The 20,380-nt window shown below is 46.6% G+C and overlaps 1 protein-coding gene across 1 annotated transcript in view; it reads left to right on the top strand.

Moving 5' to 3' along the window:
* Positions 1-9,500: 9,500 nt before the first annotated feature.
* The window catches only part of FGF23 (fibroblast growth factor 23), a 19,364-nt gene continuing 8,484 nt past the window's right edge, over positions 9,501-20,380 (top strand). The window contains exon 1 of the mRNA XM_078654179.1: positions 9,501-9,624. Coding sequence (XP_078510305.1) covers positions 9,531-9,624 — 94 coding nt within the window. The 5' untranslated portion in view covers positions 9,501-9,530. The remainder of the gene's footprint in view (positions 9,625-20,380) is intronic.

Below are 20,380 nucleotides of genomic sequence, written 5' to 3'. Positions count from 1 at the left end.
GAATGAGGGAAGCTGAGGCAGGGAGTGAGGGAAGGGGAGTAAGGGGAGTGAGGGAAGGGGAGTGAGGGAAGGGGAGTGAGGGAAGGGAAGTGAGGGAAGAGGTGTGAGGGAATGGGAGTGAGGGAAGGGGAGTGAAGGAGGGAGGGAATGAGGGAAGGGGAGGCAGGGAGTGAGGGAATGGGAGTGAGGGAAGGGAGTGAGGGAAGGGGAGGCAGGGAGTGAGGGAAGGGGAGTGAGGGAAGGGGAGGCAGGGAGTGAGGGAAGGGGAGTGAGGTAAGGGGAGTGAGGGAAGGGGAGGCAGGGAGTGAGGGAAGGGGGTGAGGGAAGGGAGTGAAGGAGGGAGGGAATGAGGGAAGGGGAGTGAGGGAGGGAGTGAGGGAAGGGGAGTGAGGAAGGGAGAGGGGGATGAGGGGGAAGGGGAGTGAGGGGGAAGGGGAGTGAGGGTGAGGGAGGAAAGGAGATGAAAGGAGAGGGAAGGGAGAGGGAGGGAGAAGGTAGGAGAGGGAGGGAGAGGGAAGGAGAGAGAAGGAGATAGGGAGAGGGAGTGAGACAGTCAGAGTGAGGGAGAGATAGGGAGAGAGCGGGAGAGGGAGGGAGTGAGAGGGAGTGAGACAGTCAGAGTGAGGGAGAGATAGGGAGAGAGAGGGAGGGAGTAAGAGGGAGTGAGACAGTCAGAGTGAGTGAGACAGAGGGAGACAGGGAGGGAGAGAGGGAGAGAGAGAGAGATAGAGGGAGGGAGACAGTGAGAGGGAGAGAGAGAGAGAGAGAGGGATATGTGTGTGTGCCGGGTCTGTGGCTCAGTGGACGAAGGCGTCCGCTGCAGGGACCTGTGTTCAACCTCACGGTCACAGTTTTTTTGTTGCTCTAGCCCCGCCCCCTCCCCACACTGACCCCTCCCCCACCGGTGCGGCCCTCGGACACAAACCACACTGTAAATTTGGCCCCCGAGAGAAAGTTTGTGAGTACCCATGCTCTAGTATATGAAACCGCTGCGGTCCTCACGGAAGCAGACGAAAGGTACATTTGCTCAGACTATTGAACGAGGGCACCTGGGTGGACTTCTTTGTCATCCTACGGATTTTAACTCGAAGCTAATCTCTGTGCGATATGATTTGCTTCGATTATTATTTAAATCCAATTGATACACAAAAAAGACAAACAGTAGAAATAGAACAAGTTTAGTAATCTACTACGAATAAATTTCGATCAAATATCTTCTTCGTTTTGAGGATATGCTCACAAAAGCAATTCGAAATATTGCCGCGCAAGCTTCAAGTTCATGTTCTTTCATTTCACATTAGAAGATCGTGGTCACTGTCATTGACTGGCCTGTTAAATAATTTGTAAAATGAGCGCCCTCTAGAGCTAGAAATTGAGAATGCGCACAGAGACGATTATTTTACTTCTACAAATCCAAGTCCACTGGTGTGTATGCGAAGGAATGAGGCAGGTAATGGAATTCTAATGTAAGTAAAACCTGCACACCCATGAAAAACCCAGGAGACGCTTTTTTTGTATACTTCAGAAAAAGGGTGTGGAGTCAACTGTTTCCACTTATACACAGTTTCATCGAAAGTTTAAGACTTCTATTGCAAAGCGTTATACAGATGTCCAGTGCAATGTACTTCGGTGGCACTAAGGATAGTCAGTCACGGGTGTCAGTGGGCCTTCATTGTGAGTGAATCCGCGAGTGGGTTAATGAATGAGTAAGTAAGTGGGATGGCAAATGAGCCTTTGAAGAAACTTGTAAGCGAGTGAATGTATATGAACTAAGTGAGTGAGTTAGTGGGGACAAATAAATCAATGGATGAATACGTGCATATAAGAGTGATTGAGTGCTTCAGTCAGTTTGTCATTGTGTTTGCAAAAGAGTGTGCGCGTGTTTGTTTGTGAGAGAGAGTGTAAATTAGCAAGTGAGTGAGTGATGGAGAGTGGCGTTGCCGAGGGAGGCAGGAAGGGATAGAGTTGGCAAGGCATGTCTAATAGAACACCAGAACTTAATCTCAAGTGAGTGAGTGTGAGTGAGATAGTGAGTAAGTCAGGGGTAAAGGAAGGGTGGCAGGGATGAAGTGGGCAACACTTGTATATCGAACACATCTAAATCACCTTCAAGGGTCACCTGACTGAGGGAAGAGAGGACACAAGGTGTGTGTACGTTTATTTTGACGGCCATGTGGTTTTGAATTGATAATTGTGAGACTCACATAATTGAGAGTGATCTCAGAGTGGGTTACAGCGCCCCATAAGGCACATGAAGGTCAGTAGTCATAAGATGACAACGCTCCGAGGGAAGGGGGGAGTGCATCGTGCAGCTAACTTTGACATCAATGCTCAACATATCCTAATAATGTTGCGTGGGCACCTCTTCTCTATGTGCAGGGTAAACGTGAGTTTGGTGTAATTACTCCGCACGTTGTTCCACACACTCGACTGTTTGCCTCTAATTTACAGGGGAGCGGGCTTGTTACAGCTGGTCATCAATAGACTTTTTTTGTAATCATCTTTATTGGCATTTATAAAATTTAGTACAATACAAACCATGTATGTTCGCAACATCGACAGTAGGTACATCTTCCAGACATTGCAGATATTTGACATCTAATGCATTACACTTCTGTATTAAATCAGGCCATCAATAGACTTAGCCTCATGTTCTACTCTTCGGTAACTACACATCCCATCCATTTTCACCCAGGATTCATACTTGGGCCCGATTCATACTTGGGCCTGCTAAGCCTCCAGCTCATCAATAGATAGTTCTGGTCTACTTCCTCGCCCACAAATATCTACTCCCCAAGAAACACAAGATCATCCTTAATGTGTAATAAGAAAAAAATGAGTGACAGCTCACTTGTCAGGGAGCCACTGCTGCTTCTACCACCCATTGCACCTGCCTGCACTGCCAATGACTGTACCAACACAACCGGGCCAACATTGGCGAATTCTCCACGCTACTAAAGACCGCAATGCCTACTCACCAGGAGTTACTATGTAATCAGGCAAAAAGTGTCAAACAGTGGCTCAAAGCGGCCAGGGACAGCATCACCCCCTTTAAGAAAATTAAGCTTAAGCGCCCTCACGATGCACAACGCTGGTTCTCTAACAACCTGAAATTTAAAAACTTGCCTTAAGGCAAGCAGAACGTCGCAGGAGACGGGACTATTCTCCAGGAAAAAAGGCCATCTATATAACCCAGCTAAAAGAATATAAATATTCCATCCTTCAGACAAAGGATGCCTATTTCTCCTCTAAAATTATGAACTCAGCTAATAAGTCCAAGGAAATGTTTTCAATAGTTGACGAGCTCGCACAACCGGACAGAGTGATGGTGAGACCTGCCCCTTCACAATCCCTTTGTGACTCCCTCAACTCTTACTTTATTTAGAAAATTGCCAATATTAAAGCGAGTATCCCTACCCTCACCCACTCTTCAACCACAGCTCTGATCTCATGTCAAAACCCACTCTTCCTTGAACAAATTCCCTTAATCTAAAGGGATGAATTCCTTGCCTTACTCAAAAAAGTCAGATCTGGCTCCCCAACCGACTGTTGCCCTCCTCATATCTTACAGGAGGCTTTCAGCATCTGTCCAGACCATCCCCTTTCTTTTCTGAATAACTCTCTTAAACAAAGCATTGTCCCGACTCACTCAAATGTGCAGAAATTGTCCCCATCTTAAAGAAACCCAACTCTGACCCTCTGATCCTTACCAACTTTCACTCCATTTCCTTACTTCCTTATCTAGGCAAAATTCTAGAGGCCCACGTTGCTAACGGCCTTAGTTCATTTATTGAACTCTCCCACTTCCTCGACCACTACCAGGCAGGATTTAGACCTGCACACTCTACGGAGTCAGTTATTCTAGCAGTCATGTACGAGCTTAGGAGAGGGGCCGACAAAGGCCTCACCTAGGCCCTGGTACTTTTGGACTTATCAGCTGCTTTTGACATGGCCAATCATGGTCTCCTGATGGACTGTGTCAGCAATGCTGGAATCCAGGGTCTGGCGTTGAAGTGGATCGCTTCTTTCCTCTGCCACGGATCTCAGGCAGTCCGCATAGCCAACTTCTCCTCTAAGAAAATGAAACTGACCTGTGGGGTCCCCCAGGGCTCCTCCCTCTCACCACTTCTCTTCAATCTGTATTTGCTACCATTGATCTGCTCCCTGCGCTAAAGAAAAGTCGAAACCTTTAACTACGCTGATGACCTTCAGCTGGTGTTTGACATTGACTCCTCCACCTCCGCAGTATCCAATTTTCAATCCACCATGAGCTTTATTAGTGAGTGGATGTATGCAAATTAATTGAAATTAAACCCTGATAAAACCGAGCTGATCCTCACTGGAGGAACTGCCAAACCGTGAAACTCCAGCTTCTGGCCCCCACTGCTGGGCAGCCCTCCATGCCCAGCAGGCTCCGTAAAGAGCTTAGGAGACATAATCAGTAACGATCTGTCAATGAAAGCCCAGATCAGCTCAGTGGTCTCCACTTGATTTTTCCATCTACGCAGAATCCGCAAGATCAGCAGATTCTTGACCATTGTGGCCTTGACTCTAGTCACCTTAGCCATGGTAATCTCCCATGTTGATTATGGCAACTCTCTCTATGTTGGCATTCCTGCTTATCAACTCCATCGCCTGCAGTTGGTACTAAACCAAGCGGCGAGGCCAAACTATCATCAAGCCTCCATTGGCTTCCGGTGGCCAAACGTTGTGCTTTCAAGCTGGGCTGCACCATTTTTAAAGCCCTTACCGGGAACAGCCCAGCTTTCATCTCATCAAGGATTCAGTGCTATAACCCTTCTCTGGAATTGCGCTCTTCCTGTCTAAATATGCTCACTACCCCGCCTACAAACGGAAAGCTACTCAGTTTTGGCTCCACAATTTTGGAACTCGCTCCCCGTAGTGCTTAGGTCTGCGACTTCCTATACTCCTTTCAGAACGCATCCTAATACCTTGCTATTCTCCCAGTCATATGAGTAAGCTAACTACCCTGTTGATGCCGCCTCCCCACCTGCCCTTAGCGCCATGAAACCGCCTGGTGTACGCATGCTTTACAAGACCCTTTAACATAGCATAACACAACTACTAACCATCTGACTCTATAAGTGTGACAATTCAGAATATCCCAATGCTATAAGAATGGCTTGGGCGGTAGGTTTTAGTCATTTTAACATACATTGAATTAATAAACAACTGTTACTGTGCTCATATCTAAATTAAACAAACAGTGCCACCATGTGGCAGAAACTCATAAGTGAGCGTGCTAACAATTAATTGCTGGTGCCGAGCACCAAACCCACTGGCTCAAATTAAGCACGGCTTCTATCCCTTCAGTAAGACACTGTGAGCCAGATGCATCAAAGAGTTTTTCCCATTTTGTGTCTGTGGGAAAATGTGTTCAGACATATGGCCCTGTATTCTTTGATTATGTACCAAACACACTGAAATTAGAAGTGGACAAGCCTACAAATTACCAGAGAGAAGCCGAGACAGCACAAACCCAAATGCTTTGCTCTAACAGCGCATGTGCACGCTGAGACCAGAACATTTTTGACATGTAAACCTTGCAACAAACATCATGTAAAATATGATAAAGTCTCTTCAAAATTATTTTAAAAAATGACACGTGGAAGCTGTGACATTATTACATCACATTTTCCTACCAATAGGAAGGTACTCCAGGAAAGAAGTCCATGTTCAATCTGACTGTTCCCTGCTTGCAGGCAGGTCGCCCCCACACCGCCACTTGTCACCTGTTGACCGGCTGATTCCTGTGCCCCTGCTGCCGCCTCCTGGTCCCTGGGCTTCCCTCGCCCTGCATGTCAGTTTTTCCCCCCCGTCCCCACCGCTCCCGTTCGAGCCTTCCCGCTGATGCCTCCCTGCGGCCCCGCCCCCCAGCACACCCATTGGCCTCCCGGCTGCTCCTCCCTCCCAGGCCTCCTGGAATACAGGCCGAGTGACGGCAGCGGGAGTGACCTTTGACCCGGCTTGAAGGCAGGTCAAAATGTAGGCAGGTCGCCCCCACACCGCCACTCGTCACCTGTTGACCGGCTGATTTCTGTGCCCCTGCTGCCGCTTCCTGGTCCCTGGGCTTCCCTCACCCACCGCTCCCGTCCCAGCCTTCCGGCCGCTGCCTCCCTGCGGGCCCAACCCCCAGCACACCCATTGGCCTCCCCGCTCCCGCATCCCAGCTGCTCCTCCCTCCCAAGCCTCCTCATATGCAGGCTGAGCAGGGGCCGGGCCATAGGCAAGCCTGTCTGCGCCCATTCGCGCCTGGGCCGCGCGCAGCGCCAGAACCCCTGCACCCCGCGAATGCCACGACACCAGAATCCACTACGACGCCAGCGTCATCCACGCACTCAACACCGGCCGAAACCGCACCTGCTTCCAAGCCGCCCCAAAACGGACCCATGGACCTTTCTCCTGCCACACCTGCAGCTTCACCTGCGACAAAACCACCAAACCTCCAAAGACTGGACCCAACCACCTCCACTGCATACTCCTCAACACCCGCTCCGCTCGCAAACACGCCGTCGAGCTTTGGGATCTGCTCGACACCTCTGCCGCAGACGTGGCCTTCCTGACCGAGACCTGGTGGAACGACTCCTCGGCGCCTGACATCGCCATAGCCATCCTGGACGGCTACAAGATCACCCGCAGGGATCGCACCAATGGAATCGGAGGAGGAATAGCCATCGTCCACAAGTCAACCCTCAAAGTCGCCACCCACGCAGACGACACCCTCAACACCGCCGAACACTTGCACTTCCGGATCCACACCGACCCCCAACACCACCCTCGGAGGAACACTCATCTACAGACCCCCCGGATCCCAGACTCAGTTCAGCGACTCCATCGCCGACCTCGCCAGCACCCACGCACTCGCCTCCACGGACTACATCCTCCTCGGGGACCTGAACTTTCACCTCGAGAACAACAACAACGCCAACTCCACCACCCTGATCGACAACCTCGCCAACCTCTGCCTCAGACAACTCGTCACCACACCCACCCACACTGCCAGCCACAGGCTTGACCCCATCTTCTCCACAGGCTCCCACCCCGCCTTCGACCACACCACTGAATTCCACTGGACCACCACTGCATTCACTTCACCTTCATGAAACCAACCACGCACCATCGCACCCAACAGCTGCCTCGCCGCTGCTGGAGCAAAGTCACCGAAGACCAGCTGCTCACCTCCCTCGCCAAGAACCCACCCACCGACCCCACCAACTCTGACGCCACAGCCCACAACCTCAGACAGTGGATCGACGACTGCGCCAACACCCTCGCCCCGCTCAAGAAACCCTCCAACAGCCACACCAACAAGAGATGAGGTGGAGAGTCACATGGTTCACCAACGAGCTCCAGGCCTCCAAACGTGCATGCCGAAAACTGGAGAAGACATGGCTACATGAACGCACACCGGACAACCACGCAGCCCACAAGGACGCCACCCACAGACACCACCACCTCATCAGACTAGCCAAGAGATCCTCCGTCAAAGACCGCTTGGACAACAACACGCACAGCAGCAAAGAGCTCTTCAGCATCGTAAAGGAACTCTACAACCCCAGCGCCAACGACATCCCGCCCTCGCTGATCGTCAAGGCCCCCCACCGCAGCCACATCACCTCCACCTGAGAGACCTACACTGGCTCCCCGTCGAAAGGAGGATCACCTTCAAGCTCCTCACCCACGCACACAAAGCACTCCACAACACCGGACCTGCCTACCTGAACAGCAGACTCCGCTTCCACAACCCCACCCGCCAGCTCCGCTCCGCCAGCCTCGCCCTCGCCGCTGTTCCCCGCATCCAACGAACGACCTCCGGCCGCAGATCCTTCTCCTACCTCGCTGCCAAGACCTGGAACACCCTCCCTACCCACATACGGCAGATCCAAGACCTACTCACCTTCAGGAGACTCTTAGAGACCTGGCTCTTCGAGCGGTAGCAGCACCCCCTCCCATCCCCTCAGCGCCTTGGGACCCTCACGGGTAAGTAGCGCGCTCTACAAGTACTCTGATTGATTGATTGATCATCTTCTTTAATAAGTAATATACAAGTTAAAATCCAGCCAACACATTTCGTTCTGTGTGAAAAAGGAACTTCATCAGGGCTTTATAAAAAAGATGATGGAACACTCAGTTGAACATGGATTTCTTTCCTAGGTTCTGATCTGGTTTACAGTGGCACCCAACAGCGGCAAGTGCTGGAAGAATTGTGCACAGGATACCAACTTTGATGTGGCTGGGGTTTGAGGTGCAGCACTAACAGTCCGCCTCTGTTGTTCTGTGTTATTACGTCAAATTATAGCACTGCAGTGAGAAGGACTAAATAAAAGTGATAGTTTTTGAACATGGGTTCCCACCCTCGAGATAGTGCCATTTATAAACTAATAGGCAAGACAGTTGTTATGAGAACCCTGTATGTGGCCAGGATTCTTATAGAAGCAACAACAATATAGTATAATAAATAAAACACAATAGGGCTTTGTACAGCTGGTATTCTAAACTCACATATCTGAAAGTGCTTTCATATATGATATTGAAGAAAAAGGAGGATCTATGAAATAAAATATTTACCTAAAATCACACAGTTTGGTTAAGCAGGGTAGCAGCAATTTGTCCAGGTTTTTTGGTTTCACTTTGTTAAAAAAAAAACAGCCACTGAATGGGCAGCTAAGTATCTTTCTTTGGTACCTCAGATGTTAATGCTTTGTTTTTACCTCTTTGTGCATGAGGGCAGACCAGGGGTGCCAGGCAGAAGCCACCTGAAAGTTTACCTCGCCATGGGCTACAGTTCCAAGAGGACCCAGAGCTGAGCTAAAGCCAGGCTACAGGATCGAGCCTGGCTCGAACTGTCAGTGGCTCACCCACCTGCAACTTACATGCCCAAAAGGCCACAGGTTTAGTCATATATTAGACTGTAATACTAAAGTTTTTCATTTAAATTATAATTTCACAGCTTTCGTTGCACTATATTTTAAAAGGAGATGACATCCTGAGCCAACAGAATTGGGAGTCGAACATGCAGACGTCAGGTCACACCAGCCAAAAAATGGGTGCCCTGCCAAAACTAATCTTTTCATGCCCACTGGAGTCTGACTTGGTTTCCCTGGGGAATATGTGTGAAAAAACGCCTTCCCTGGCCATGCAGGTCTCAGGGCACTCTTAAAATGATGCTGAGCTGTTACAACATAAAGGATGTGGACAGGCGTTTTTTTCCCGTGTCACGTCATTTCTAGCCTTTATAAAGGGCTGCAAACCTTTGGGAAGCACGAGAGTCCAGAACCTGCCACTGCAAAGGGGCCCTGGGAGCAAGTGCGGAGGAAGGCTCAAGTTTCAGCAGCAGCACCCACAGAAAGGAGGGGCAGGAAGGCAAGGACCCGAAGATGACAAGGAGCAGCCTCTGCAGCCGCGTGCACTTGACTTTCACCTTCCTCTTCCTTCTGGGAGAGACCACTGCATTCCCCAACTCTTCCCCCCTGCTCATGAACCCAGGGTGGTCAAACCCGGACAGGCTGATGCACCTGTACACCGCCACAGGCAAAAACAGCTTTCACCTGCAGATCAACCGCGATGGGCACGTGGACGGGACGCCCCTTCAAACCATTTATAGTAAGTGTTCCAGCGCGAGCATAGTCGTGCTGCTGTACACAGCGCTTGTTGTCTGATTTGGGGGGTTTCGCAGCACTGGGGCCTGCTTACATACGGCTGTACACGTGTCGCTGTATGTTTGCCCTATTACTAGATGACGTGGGTGTACACTGGTACAGGTTAGCACCGACCAGCTAGCTACAGGTGACGATCAGTGACCATGTTTACTTTGAACTTGCCAGTGCACATGTTAAAGTTGCACCGGAGAGCACCGGAGAGCACCGGTGAGTAGGTACAAACGACAGGGCAGTATTGTCCCTGCGCCAATGGCACCTCGTATAATATACCGCCTTGTGTTCTTGTAAATTCCACTGGTACCATTTAGTAACCTTGGTAGGATGAATTGCCAGGATAGCCCCACTTGGGTTTAAACCTATATGTTTCAGACTGCGCGCTCACTTCTGCGGCTGATGAGGTGAATGTGGAACAAGTAGCAGATTTTAGATATTTCACGTGCACCAGTTGGGCTTAGACACTTGAAATTCGCGGGGAGGCTAGGCAAGCAGACTTTTAGCGGACTTTTCAGAGGAGAGCGGAGGGCTTATGTAGAACTGATGCCAATATATGTTATGGTAATATCGACGATTGGTGGGCCACAATTTTGGTTCTACGTATGACACGGCATGTCTGATGTATTTTATATGACAATTTTTTCAGCAAACAGCGTGGTGCCACTAAAAGGTGTGTGTGTGGGGGGGGGGGGGGAAGGGGGGTGTAGAAAAGAGTCTGAAACGGTAGTCGATCGTATGTCATTGCACTGTAACTTTAATTCCTGATATGATTGTAAGTGAATCAAGTATCGGAGTGACTTTCTTCTATGTGCTTTACAAAATCTCGCAGATAATATAAACGAGGCACAGGGAAGTTTGGTGCCCAGAATCACACATCTTGTGTGATGGGAAGTGGGGAATAGAAAAGCCAGACCCCTGGTTACCCCGCTGGCTGCAGTGCTCCCACAGGAGGCTCAAGGGTGCCGATGCGTTGATTGTGGCAATTATTAAAGGGTGCCGCACGCATGGTGGTGGTACCCGGACCGTCTTATGCAGCATGCGGTGCGCCGACAATGTGCTTCTTTTTATAGATGCTGATGAAGGGATAGTTAGGAAAAGTTTTGTTCCGGTGCAGACACTGTGCGTGAATGAATACTGTTTTGTTATTCTGCATGAAAGGGGACACGTGACACACATGCGTAAGGGTTACGTAAAAAAAATAGAAACCTACGTCATTAACTATTTTGTACATGTGTTTCTGTGTGATTTCTGTGTTGTGCATGTCTAATTTTGTGCAACGCATTTAGCTGGCCGCGACTCTATTATACCCAAGGTTTCACAGCCTATTTAACTTTCGTCCCATGACGCGAGTCCCTTCCTTTGCTCCCATTATAAAGGCGGATTGTAAATAAACTCAACACAGCTCATTGTATCGACCACAGAAGGCTAAAAGGGACCCGCCGAGAGTCAGATGTGTGGCTGCAGGTTGCACACCGCTGTCTGCAGCAAAAGCTTAACTTGCTGAGTTATTTTATCAGCAACGGGACTACAATGGCCATGGACCTCACCAACCCGCGCGCAATGAACCAGCTGCACCCGCTTCTCATACAGATTTAAATTGAGTTTTCACAACAGGAAACAACGCTATTGTGGCCCCGAGGAGCATGCGCTGTTTGTGCCGGGAGGCTCCAAATAGTAGTGGTTTCTGGAACGGTCATCAGTGCTGTGTCTAGAATATATGGAGTGTGTCTCATGCCATCGAGACCGCCTCGGGGCAGGGGGAGTGGCCACAGTTACAATAAGGCGGGGTGTGTTTGTTCAGGCACATTGTTTTAAGCAACCTTTAACATATCAGAACAATAGAAAAGTACATACAGTGCGTTAGTTCCATAATATGCGCTAAATACAATTGACGGATCTTTAGGTAGTGTAGATTATAAAATATGAAACAATCTGCTTAAAATCGGATACCACATATCTACCCTGTCCCGGCAACGGAAGCTATGTTCTTTCAATACCAGCCAATCATTACATAAAAAAAACACATGAAATGTACACTATACATTTTGCCACGCAAAAGCTTACAACGAAACACGGCACGAAATGATAATTAAGGGTTATAATTTTATGGTCTTTATTTTTTAAACATTTTTTTTTCGAAAAACATATTTCCTTTATTTTTTCATGTTTTTGTTATGGTATAAATGGAGCAGACAACACATATTTGTACATGTTTACGTTGCTCAAGAATGAGCAGTTTGGAGCCTTCAGCAAAACAGGTTGTTACCCTCTTTAAACTTAATTGCTAACCTACTCAGTGACATTCATTTTCTCAGCATATGAAGAATAACATATTGACTTAGCCCTGCACAGATTTAAATGTATGCAAGTAGCTTACACATATACCTTTGCAACATCAGTAGAATCCACACCAGTGGAAGAAAGTGGAATATAAAAATAGCAAGTACAAATACGCCTGCCTGCAGGTACTTTGACATTTTGCAAATTATGGATGATGATCTGGGTATTCTGAACAATGGAGATTTACGGCTAATGACCGTTCTAGATATGTCTGCAACATTTGACTCTATTAACCAGGATATCCACATGTATACACTAATGATATGGTCCATGGCTTTTGAAGGCAAGATACTGGATTCGTTTGAATCCTATCTAACCTATTCTCAGCGGAGTCAAAGTAATAGCTCCTTTACTAACCCCACTCTTGTACCACAGAGAGTTACTTAGGGATCTGTTTTGCCCATTGCACTCTTAAATCTTTATCTGAACCTCTGGGTGACATTATCCAACAGTATCATTCCATACCAGAAGTAAGCCGATGACACACCGCTCTAGTGAAGGGTTTCACCACAGCAGATATTACTCAAGCAGTGCTGACACATGGCAGCATCCAATCTTGAACGACCACTCGTCATCTCAAATTCAACCTTAACAAACCTGAGTTGTTTCTCATTTTACCACAGGCTTACTCTAGTCCAGATACTGCTAGATTCCGCAAACAGCTCAGACTGCAACACAACCAATATGCATAGGCCAGTGGGCACTCTGAGATTTAAGGGGTCCCTCAAGCCTTGAAGGGGACCCCCATTCAGCCCTAGGTCAATGATTAGCTTTGAGATATGGGATACTCAGGGGACCCTCTTGATAATCTGCATGGGAGCCCCATCATTTTTTGTTATGCCACTGCCAACCGAGGAAGTGCTAAATGATTGGGAGTCACTTTAATAATAGGATTCCTCTCCACAAGCACATTAACAACATGGCCAGCCCTGCCAGGCCTCAATTGAAACTAGTCCATGGGATTAAACATTTCTTACCTGAACACTATGTTGAGGATGTTGTTGAAGCCTTGGTACCATTGAGACATAACTATGGGAATGCATTCTCTCCGCTATCCCTAACATTCACTTTGTTTCTCCCAAAACCTCACTGCATGCAGCAGCACACCGATCTTGGAGATTGGCTGCTGTGATCAAACAACTCCTTCCTGTGCTATCCCATGTAAGCTGGCTCCCCGCTGATTGCAAAACTGAACTGCTGAGAGGCTTCCTTGGTTAATGCGAAAACATTCACACACTGAATATTTCCTCTGTCTGTCCTACAAGCTGAAGTTCTCAGGAGAGACTTGCCAACTTTGCAGCTCAGACACTTTACTTCTTGAAGTCCCTGTCATCAACAATAATGTACCCCAAATCACTCTGTCTCTGAGCAGGCACCAAAAGCATGGAGCTCAGGTCTGCCTGCTAACCACAACCAATCCACCACTTCTCTATTTGTTTGGAAACAGAACTAGAAGTTACTTTGTCTTGATCACTCCCCCCCTCCATCGTCACACTTGAACCCGCATTTTCACAGAAGTTAACCAAGTAGTTGAATGTTGGATTGTATTATACCTGGAGAGTATTCTTTGATTGTACTTTGCATGATGATTCTGTGTCTTTGAACTAATCGCTGTTGGATTGATACCTATAAGAGAGTGGGTTCTGAAGCCATAAATACTCCCCCAGTGTTTTTTGCTTAGGACCTTCTAGTTTTTGGACCTCTACAGCAAGTCTCCCTAATGGAGTCTCACTTTCTGTAAGCTTCTGTTGTAAGTGGCCTTGAGCAGTAAGCACCAGGGCCCACTTTTTAAAATAAGGTCCGCTGCTGCACAGCTGGATTAAGAGGCGATGAGCTAGTTCTATGTGAATTTGTGTGTGTGTGTACACGTGCAGGCTGAGTGAAGAAGACTGTCTGACTCGGTCTGATATCTGGCCAGAAGTAACACTCTTGCAGGTGGGACCAAGGTTAAATTGTTCATGACACTCTTAGGATTTATAATTTATTTGGGAATCGAATGAGAAATGCCCCCTTTTACTTTTTGGCTAAGGGATAAATATGTAGTGTTTTAACTGTATTTACACTTTCAGTAAAATGTGCTTAACGTGCATTTTTGGATTGAAACAATGCAGGAAAACCATTAATGTGAATTTCCCTATATTTTCACGAGACACAAAATACATAATCAGAGTTATTTTCATCGATATGGGTTCATTTATGCATTTCGAAATTGGCAATATTTCACTGAGCTGGCCTCAATGAGATGCAGATATTGAACTACCTTGCTCTACAAAGTTATTCAGCCTACTGGCCATCTGCCAGTTCTAACAATAAACCCTACCTGGAGGTGATTATCTGCCTCTGGCAAGCCTGGGCATGATGTCCTGAGACACAAAGAGAGCAGGAGGACTCTGGCACCAGTCACGAAAGGGTTTCCCTTTGAAGTCTCGGAGGAGGTTAGATATGGCAACGAGAAGCAGGAATTAGAGGAGAGCTCTTTCACAATCTTGGGTGATATGGCATTTTGAAAACTCCTTGAATGCTGTACAAGGGATTGGACAGCCAAGAGGCTGCTCCCAAGAAGTGACAGTAAGGGGAGGTGGACGGAGTGGCATCCCTAGATTGTGTAGGGACTCCCACCTTCTAGAATTCTCCACTTTCATTTTGAAACTTCTACACAAGGGAAGAGATTTGTGTAAGAGGAAAAATGGAATAAGTAGGATGACCAGCTTGCTGGTAAACCCTTGTTTGGAGTGGAAGGATGCTGGAATTGTTCTTCCTGGACTTCTGCTGCACTCTGCATTGGGAGCAAGTTGAAGTGTCTTCCTTTCTCCCTCTTGGGATCAGTGCAGGGAAGTCGTCTTGCCATGGACCCCAAAGGTAAGGGGTACATTTGAACTCTTATGGAATGGTTCTGGCTGTGAGTGGTCTAAAAGTGGGCTGGGATGCTCACTTTTGACCCCTATTGGACATGCAGGAACCCAGCAAGTGGCAAGAAGACCTGTGCACTTTTCGAGTGCAAGCAAGGAGACTAGGGGGCACCATCACATGTTGAGGGGTTTTTCCATCTCTCATGGCAAGTTGTGTTGGGTCTGCTAAAGATATGAAGGGCCGTTGCATTGAAAGTATATGTGGGTGCCCCCACAAACCAGAGGTGAAATATCCTGGTAGTTACAACTGGAACTGAGTAACCTCTGATTGCCCTGGAACCCTATGAGCCAGATTTTTCAAAATAACCTGTCGTTTGTACATATTTGTGAACTAATTTTATGTTGATTCGAATGTCCTTTTAGACCTTCATCATTTTACAGCCAATGTTATCATATCTTGTACAGTGTAATTTTTGTAAAGTGTTCTGATGCACTTGGCCATTTTATGTGCTATTTACAAAATACACTCTCACTATATAAATATGTTTTGTTTGTATTAAAGTGTGTTTTAAATGGGCGTATCTCTTCCCTGAAGGGAGTGATTACATTCTGGAATTTGGTTGCAGGAATGGAAGACGCAGGTTAGTGAAGTGGCCGCCTTCAAAGTGAGTGCAGGTGTTTGCGGACACTTTTCCGGGTGAGGAGAGGGCATTGGTGCAGGGTTTGCCATGGGCTGAGAGGCCTGGGAAAGTTGGTCCGTGAGCCAATGACTCTTCATCACCTCGATTTGTTTTTGAAGGGCATCTTGAATGGCACATCTATTTGGTATGCGATCTGGGATGGTAATCAAAGTAAATGTCATTTATCTATGAAGCTACCTGCTGACTGAGCATTTGCTATGTAACACCTGCAATTGGGCGACTGCTTGTAGTGGGAGAGAGGGAAGGGTTTTAGTTGGAAATGCCCATATCCCTATATTACAAGCTCCCCAGTCGGATATGACCAGGGAAAAGTTTAAGGCCATTCTTATCAATGCTAGATCTATAAAGAAACATGAATCTCAAATTTATGACTTACTTTTAGTAGCCAAGCCGGATATTCTGTTCATTAACGAGACCTGGTTACATGAGGGATCTAACCCCACTCTGGCTAATACTATAGGAGGAGGAGTAGCAACTATATTTAAGAACTCCCTCCCATGTTCAACCATACCTATTATTTGCCTTGAAGGAGCAGAAGGCTTAGGTTTTCTGCTATCAGTCTCCGCTCACCAGTCAGTTGCCGGGGTAAATATTTATAGACCACCGGGGCCGTCGGGCCGTTTTCTGGAGACCATTGGCCATGTCACAGAACCTATTGCTACTAGATTTAGCCAATGTTTGGTACTTGGAGATTTTAACCTTCACTTTGACCAAAAGGAAGCCTCTGAATCTAAGAAGTTATGTGAATGTCTGGACATCTTTAGTATGACACCGTATGTAATATTTCCTTCCCATGAAAAAGGCCATATTCTGGACCAGATCTTTTCCACATGCCATATTGCTCTTGACATTCCCCTCCCTATTATATGGTCCGACCATTTTATGCTTATGTTTCGGATGGAGAAAGATCTGATCAGGATTCGTTCTAAGGGCGGGAAAAAAAAAAAAAGAATTTAGATCTTTTAAGCTCATCACACCTGACTCCTTGACTGAAATACTAGACCACCACCCTATCCTTGGGGAAGGGTCTCTTGAAGATGCAACACTCGCTCTTGAAAATTGGTTGCAGAATTGGGCATTGCATCTTTCTCCTCCAAAGACACATAGGGCCTCTTAAGAAAATACCTCTGCTCCTTGGTTTACAGAAGCACTGATGAAAAGTAAGAGTGCTTGCAAATGTTTGGAACATTTATGGAGAAAAAGTTTTGACCCTGAGAGCAAACATTTATATAAACAGGCACTTAAAGCGCACTATTTAAAAGAACGTGATGAGAAAAATAGTTACCTGACTATTAAAATTGATTTGGCCAGAAATAGTAGCAGGGAACTTTTTAAGATTGTAAAGAACTTTGCTTCGACTAAAGTCACCCAGAGTCCTTGTTCCTACCCTTGAATGGACCATTCAAATTGCCGAATTTTTCTATGACAAGATTAAGGCCATTCAAGATACCTTTGATATGCCTGCTTTCCTGAATCAGAATAATGGGTTTTCTGTGAAGGAAGATCCTAGGGTAGAACATTTGCTGGAATTTCCTCCGGTGTCTCTGGATACCTCACTCACCAAAATGAAGACACTAAATTCGGGTCCCCTATGGATCAATGTCCAGCAAAAATAATAGCAGCTGTTGCTGAAGTTTTAAATCCTGCTGTAAATAAAGTCCTGAACCTTTCCTTGTCCAGTGGACAGGTTCTGGCTAGATGGAAACAGGGAAAAATCTTACCACTTCTGAAGAAACCTTCAGAGGATCCTACTGTAGCCAGTAATTATAGGCCCATTACATTGCTCCCTTTTTTTGCCAAGACTTTGGAGAAGCATGTAAATAAGGTTACCACAAATTTTATTGAGGCAACCAATGCCCTTCACCCTAGCCAGTCGGGATTTAGGGCCAACCACAGTCCTGAAAAAGACACCCTTGATAGAGGAGGTAAGGCAGTTTTAATACTGCTAGACCTCTAGGCGGCTTTTAATACCATGCCCCATGGGCGACTCGTTCAGAGGCTTAAGGAATGCGGCTTCAGGGGCATGGTTTTAAGGTGGTTCTCTTTCTTTTTGAAAGGCCGTCAGCAATCTGTCTGGTCGCCATCTTTCTCAGCTGATATCCCTTCGCTGAATGTTGGAGTGCCTCAGGGCTCAGTTTTGAGCCCTACTCTTTTTAATATTTATATGGCACCTCTTGCACCTTTAGCAGAGAATCTTGGGGCCAAGGTTCTTACCTACGCAGATGATACTCAACTTCTGTTTACTTATGAAAAAGACTAGCCTTTTGATGAAAGTCAACTACATCTGTGTTTGAACACCGTGTTTGATTGGTTCAGACAGAATCAACTATCTTGCAACTCCGCCAAGACCGAAATTATTTTCTTCGGACATACCCCGGAGGATGAATGGCGGAAATGGTGGCCCCAGGATCAACCGGCCCCTTCCAGTCCTGCTACTACTGTTAAAACTCTTGGAGTTATGCTGGACTCAGATCTTTCTATGAAGACACAGGTGCAGTCAGTGGCTGGTATGTGCTTTAGGCTGTTAAAAATGATGAGGAATTTTCTCCCAGTGCTGCCACTGTCCCATAGAAAGACAGTGGCCCAAGCCTTGATAATGTCAAGGCTGGACTATGCTAATTTGCTCTTCTTAGGCATCCCCAAGTACTTATTGAGCTGTCTTCAGGTTGTTCGGAATTCAGCCGCCAGAGCAATTTCTATGGTTGGGCCTAGAACAGACATGACGAGTCATCTGAAATCACTACACTGGCTATCAGTAAAAAGCAGAGTTGACTTTACGTCTCTTGTGTTGGCCTTTAAGGCTCTACATAACAGCAGAGCTCAGTATATTAGAAAAATAAGTATGCCTTATATTCCAGCCAGGACCTTGAGGTCATCAAACCAACATCTGTTGCTGGTGCCAAAATTTTGTCGGGCCAGGAAGGGTGGACACTCCTTCCAGGTGGTAGTGAGTAGTTTGTGGAACTTGCTGCCTTTATCTCTGAGACAAGAATCAGAGCTCCTGAGCTTCAGACGTCAACTTAAGACCTGGCTGTTTCATCAATAAGGAGATTTGTGTATGAGTGGGCGTTAATTGGGTCTCTTTTTTCAGGGTCTTTTTCCTTTTCTTTTCCTTAGTGTCGGGACACTTTTTGGAGTAGCCGTGCGCTTGTACAAATGCCCCATAACATTAACATTAACATTAACATTAACATATGTTATCGACTCATGAATGCGGTAATTGAGATTTCTAGTCATTCGCAGGGCTTAATTTGAGTCGGTGGTTTCCAGTGCTCAGCATCAGCACTTATGAGAGCTGCCACATGATGGCGATGTTTGTATAATTTAGAGATGAGTAGACCAGCAATTATTTATTAATTCAATATGCATTAAAAACAACTAATACCTGCCGCCCAAGCTATTTTCATAGCTTTGGGGCCTGGAATTGTCTGAATTGTCACGCTTGTAGCAGTGTGCTGGTTAGTAGTTGTGTAGGTACTGTCATTGGCAACACTGGCTGTGGCAAAGGGTGATGCACGCTGCAGAGGCATTCCGACTAGAGCCTTGGCACTTATTTATTTGTTACAAATTAAGCATTGGTTATTTGTTTATGTGCATCGAAATTCCATGGTACACACCAGGATGAAGCTCATGCCTCTCTAAAAGGCAAACAGACCTGCCGATATTGATCATATAGGGGGCCCTCATGAGTAACTAAGAGAGTCAGCAGGTAAGGCACACATTTTCCAATAACATAGTAAATGTACTTGTATTTCATGTGAAACCGCACTATCATCAGAAATGAACAGTCTTCGTAGGAAGACATGGTGGCGGGGGCTCTGCATATATAAGTGTAACATGCATAATATAAAGCTTATTTAAATGTTGAACACGTAACCCTGGGTAGGCTTCTTATGCTATAGGGGTTAACCCTATTGGGCACCTTCAATAATACATTTTAATTAAAGTGGTTGGATAAAGAGGCACAGTTAGGAAATCATTTATTGCTTCACACATCATCATTTATTATGTTTTCCCCTTACTTTACAATGACCTTAAAATGCATCTTAACAAAGCGTACCATACCTACCACTTATACACCTACATAATATTAATACTAAACTGACCAATGTCGTTGTGGTAGCTTTCATTTAAACATATCTTGCTTCGTGTTAGCCTGGCCAAACACATTTTATGTTGCACTAACCACCCATGCATGTGAGTGTAGCATGGTTTTATTTTGGAGGCTGCTTTGTTCATTATGTATGTTTTACTTATGATTTGTGCTTTTCTATTTATAATTTTCATGTTGCATAGGTTAGTTAATCCTAAATACATTGAAAAGGTACCTCACTGTTAGGTTTTAGAGTGCTTGGTTCACCTCTGAGTAACCAACCACTGTGTAGGCAGTGTAGTATCCCCGGTCCTGATGAATTACCACATGATTTCTTACACCTAAGCCAAAGAAGCATGTTGACCATTCACTCTTAGCCACCTCTGACCATTAAATCAGCGGTGGCGCTTTCTATGTTTTTAAATGAGACCAGTGGGCTCGAAGAATACATTTGTTTTGGAGCACCACTGTGCCTGCTTATAGCCTTCCATACAGCACCTCAGTACACACTTTCCCCATACCTACACCACAAAGCCCGTACCTCACCAAACAGCTTGGGAAAAAGATCCCCACCAAAGAGCCCCTCATAGGGTGCCCGTCATCCACTACAGCACCAGCCTGACGAGGAGCAAGACCTATGATGAAGCATGAAACCCAACTGGGTGTGTGAGGGCCCCACTTCCCAATTCGGGAGACACCCTGTCTCAACCTTAAGGTGGGGTG

The sequence above is a fragment of the Lissotriton helveticus genome, chromosome 1_1, assembly GCF_964261635.1.
Source record: "Lissotriton helveticus chromosome 1_1, aLisHel1.1, whole genome shotgun sequence".
NCBI classification, from domain to species: domain Eukaryota; kingdom Metazoa; phylum Chordata; class Amphibia; order Caudata; family Salamandridae; genus Lissotriton; species Lissotriton helveticus.
Note: the sequence above shows the minus strand (reverse complement) of the source record. Positions and strands in the feature narration are given on the sequence as shown.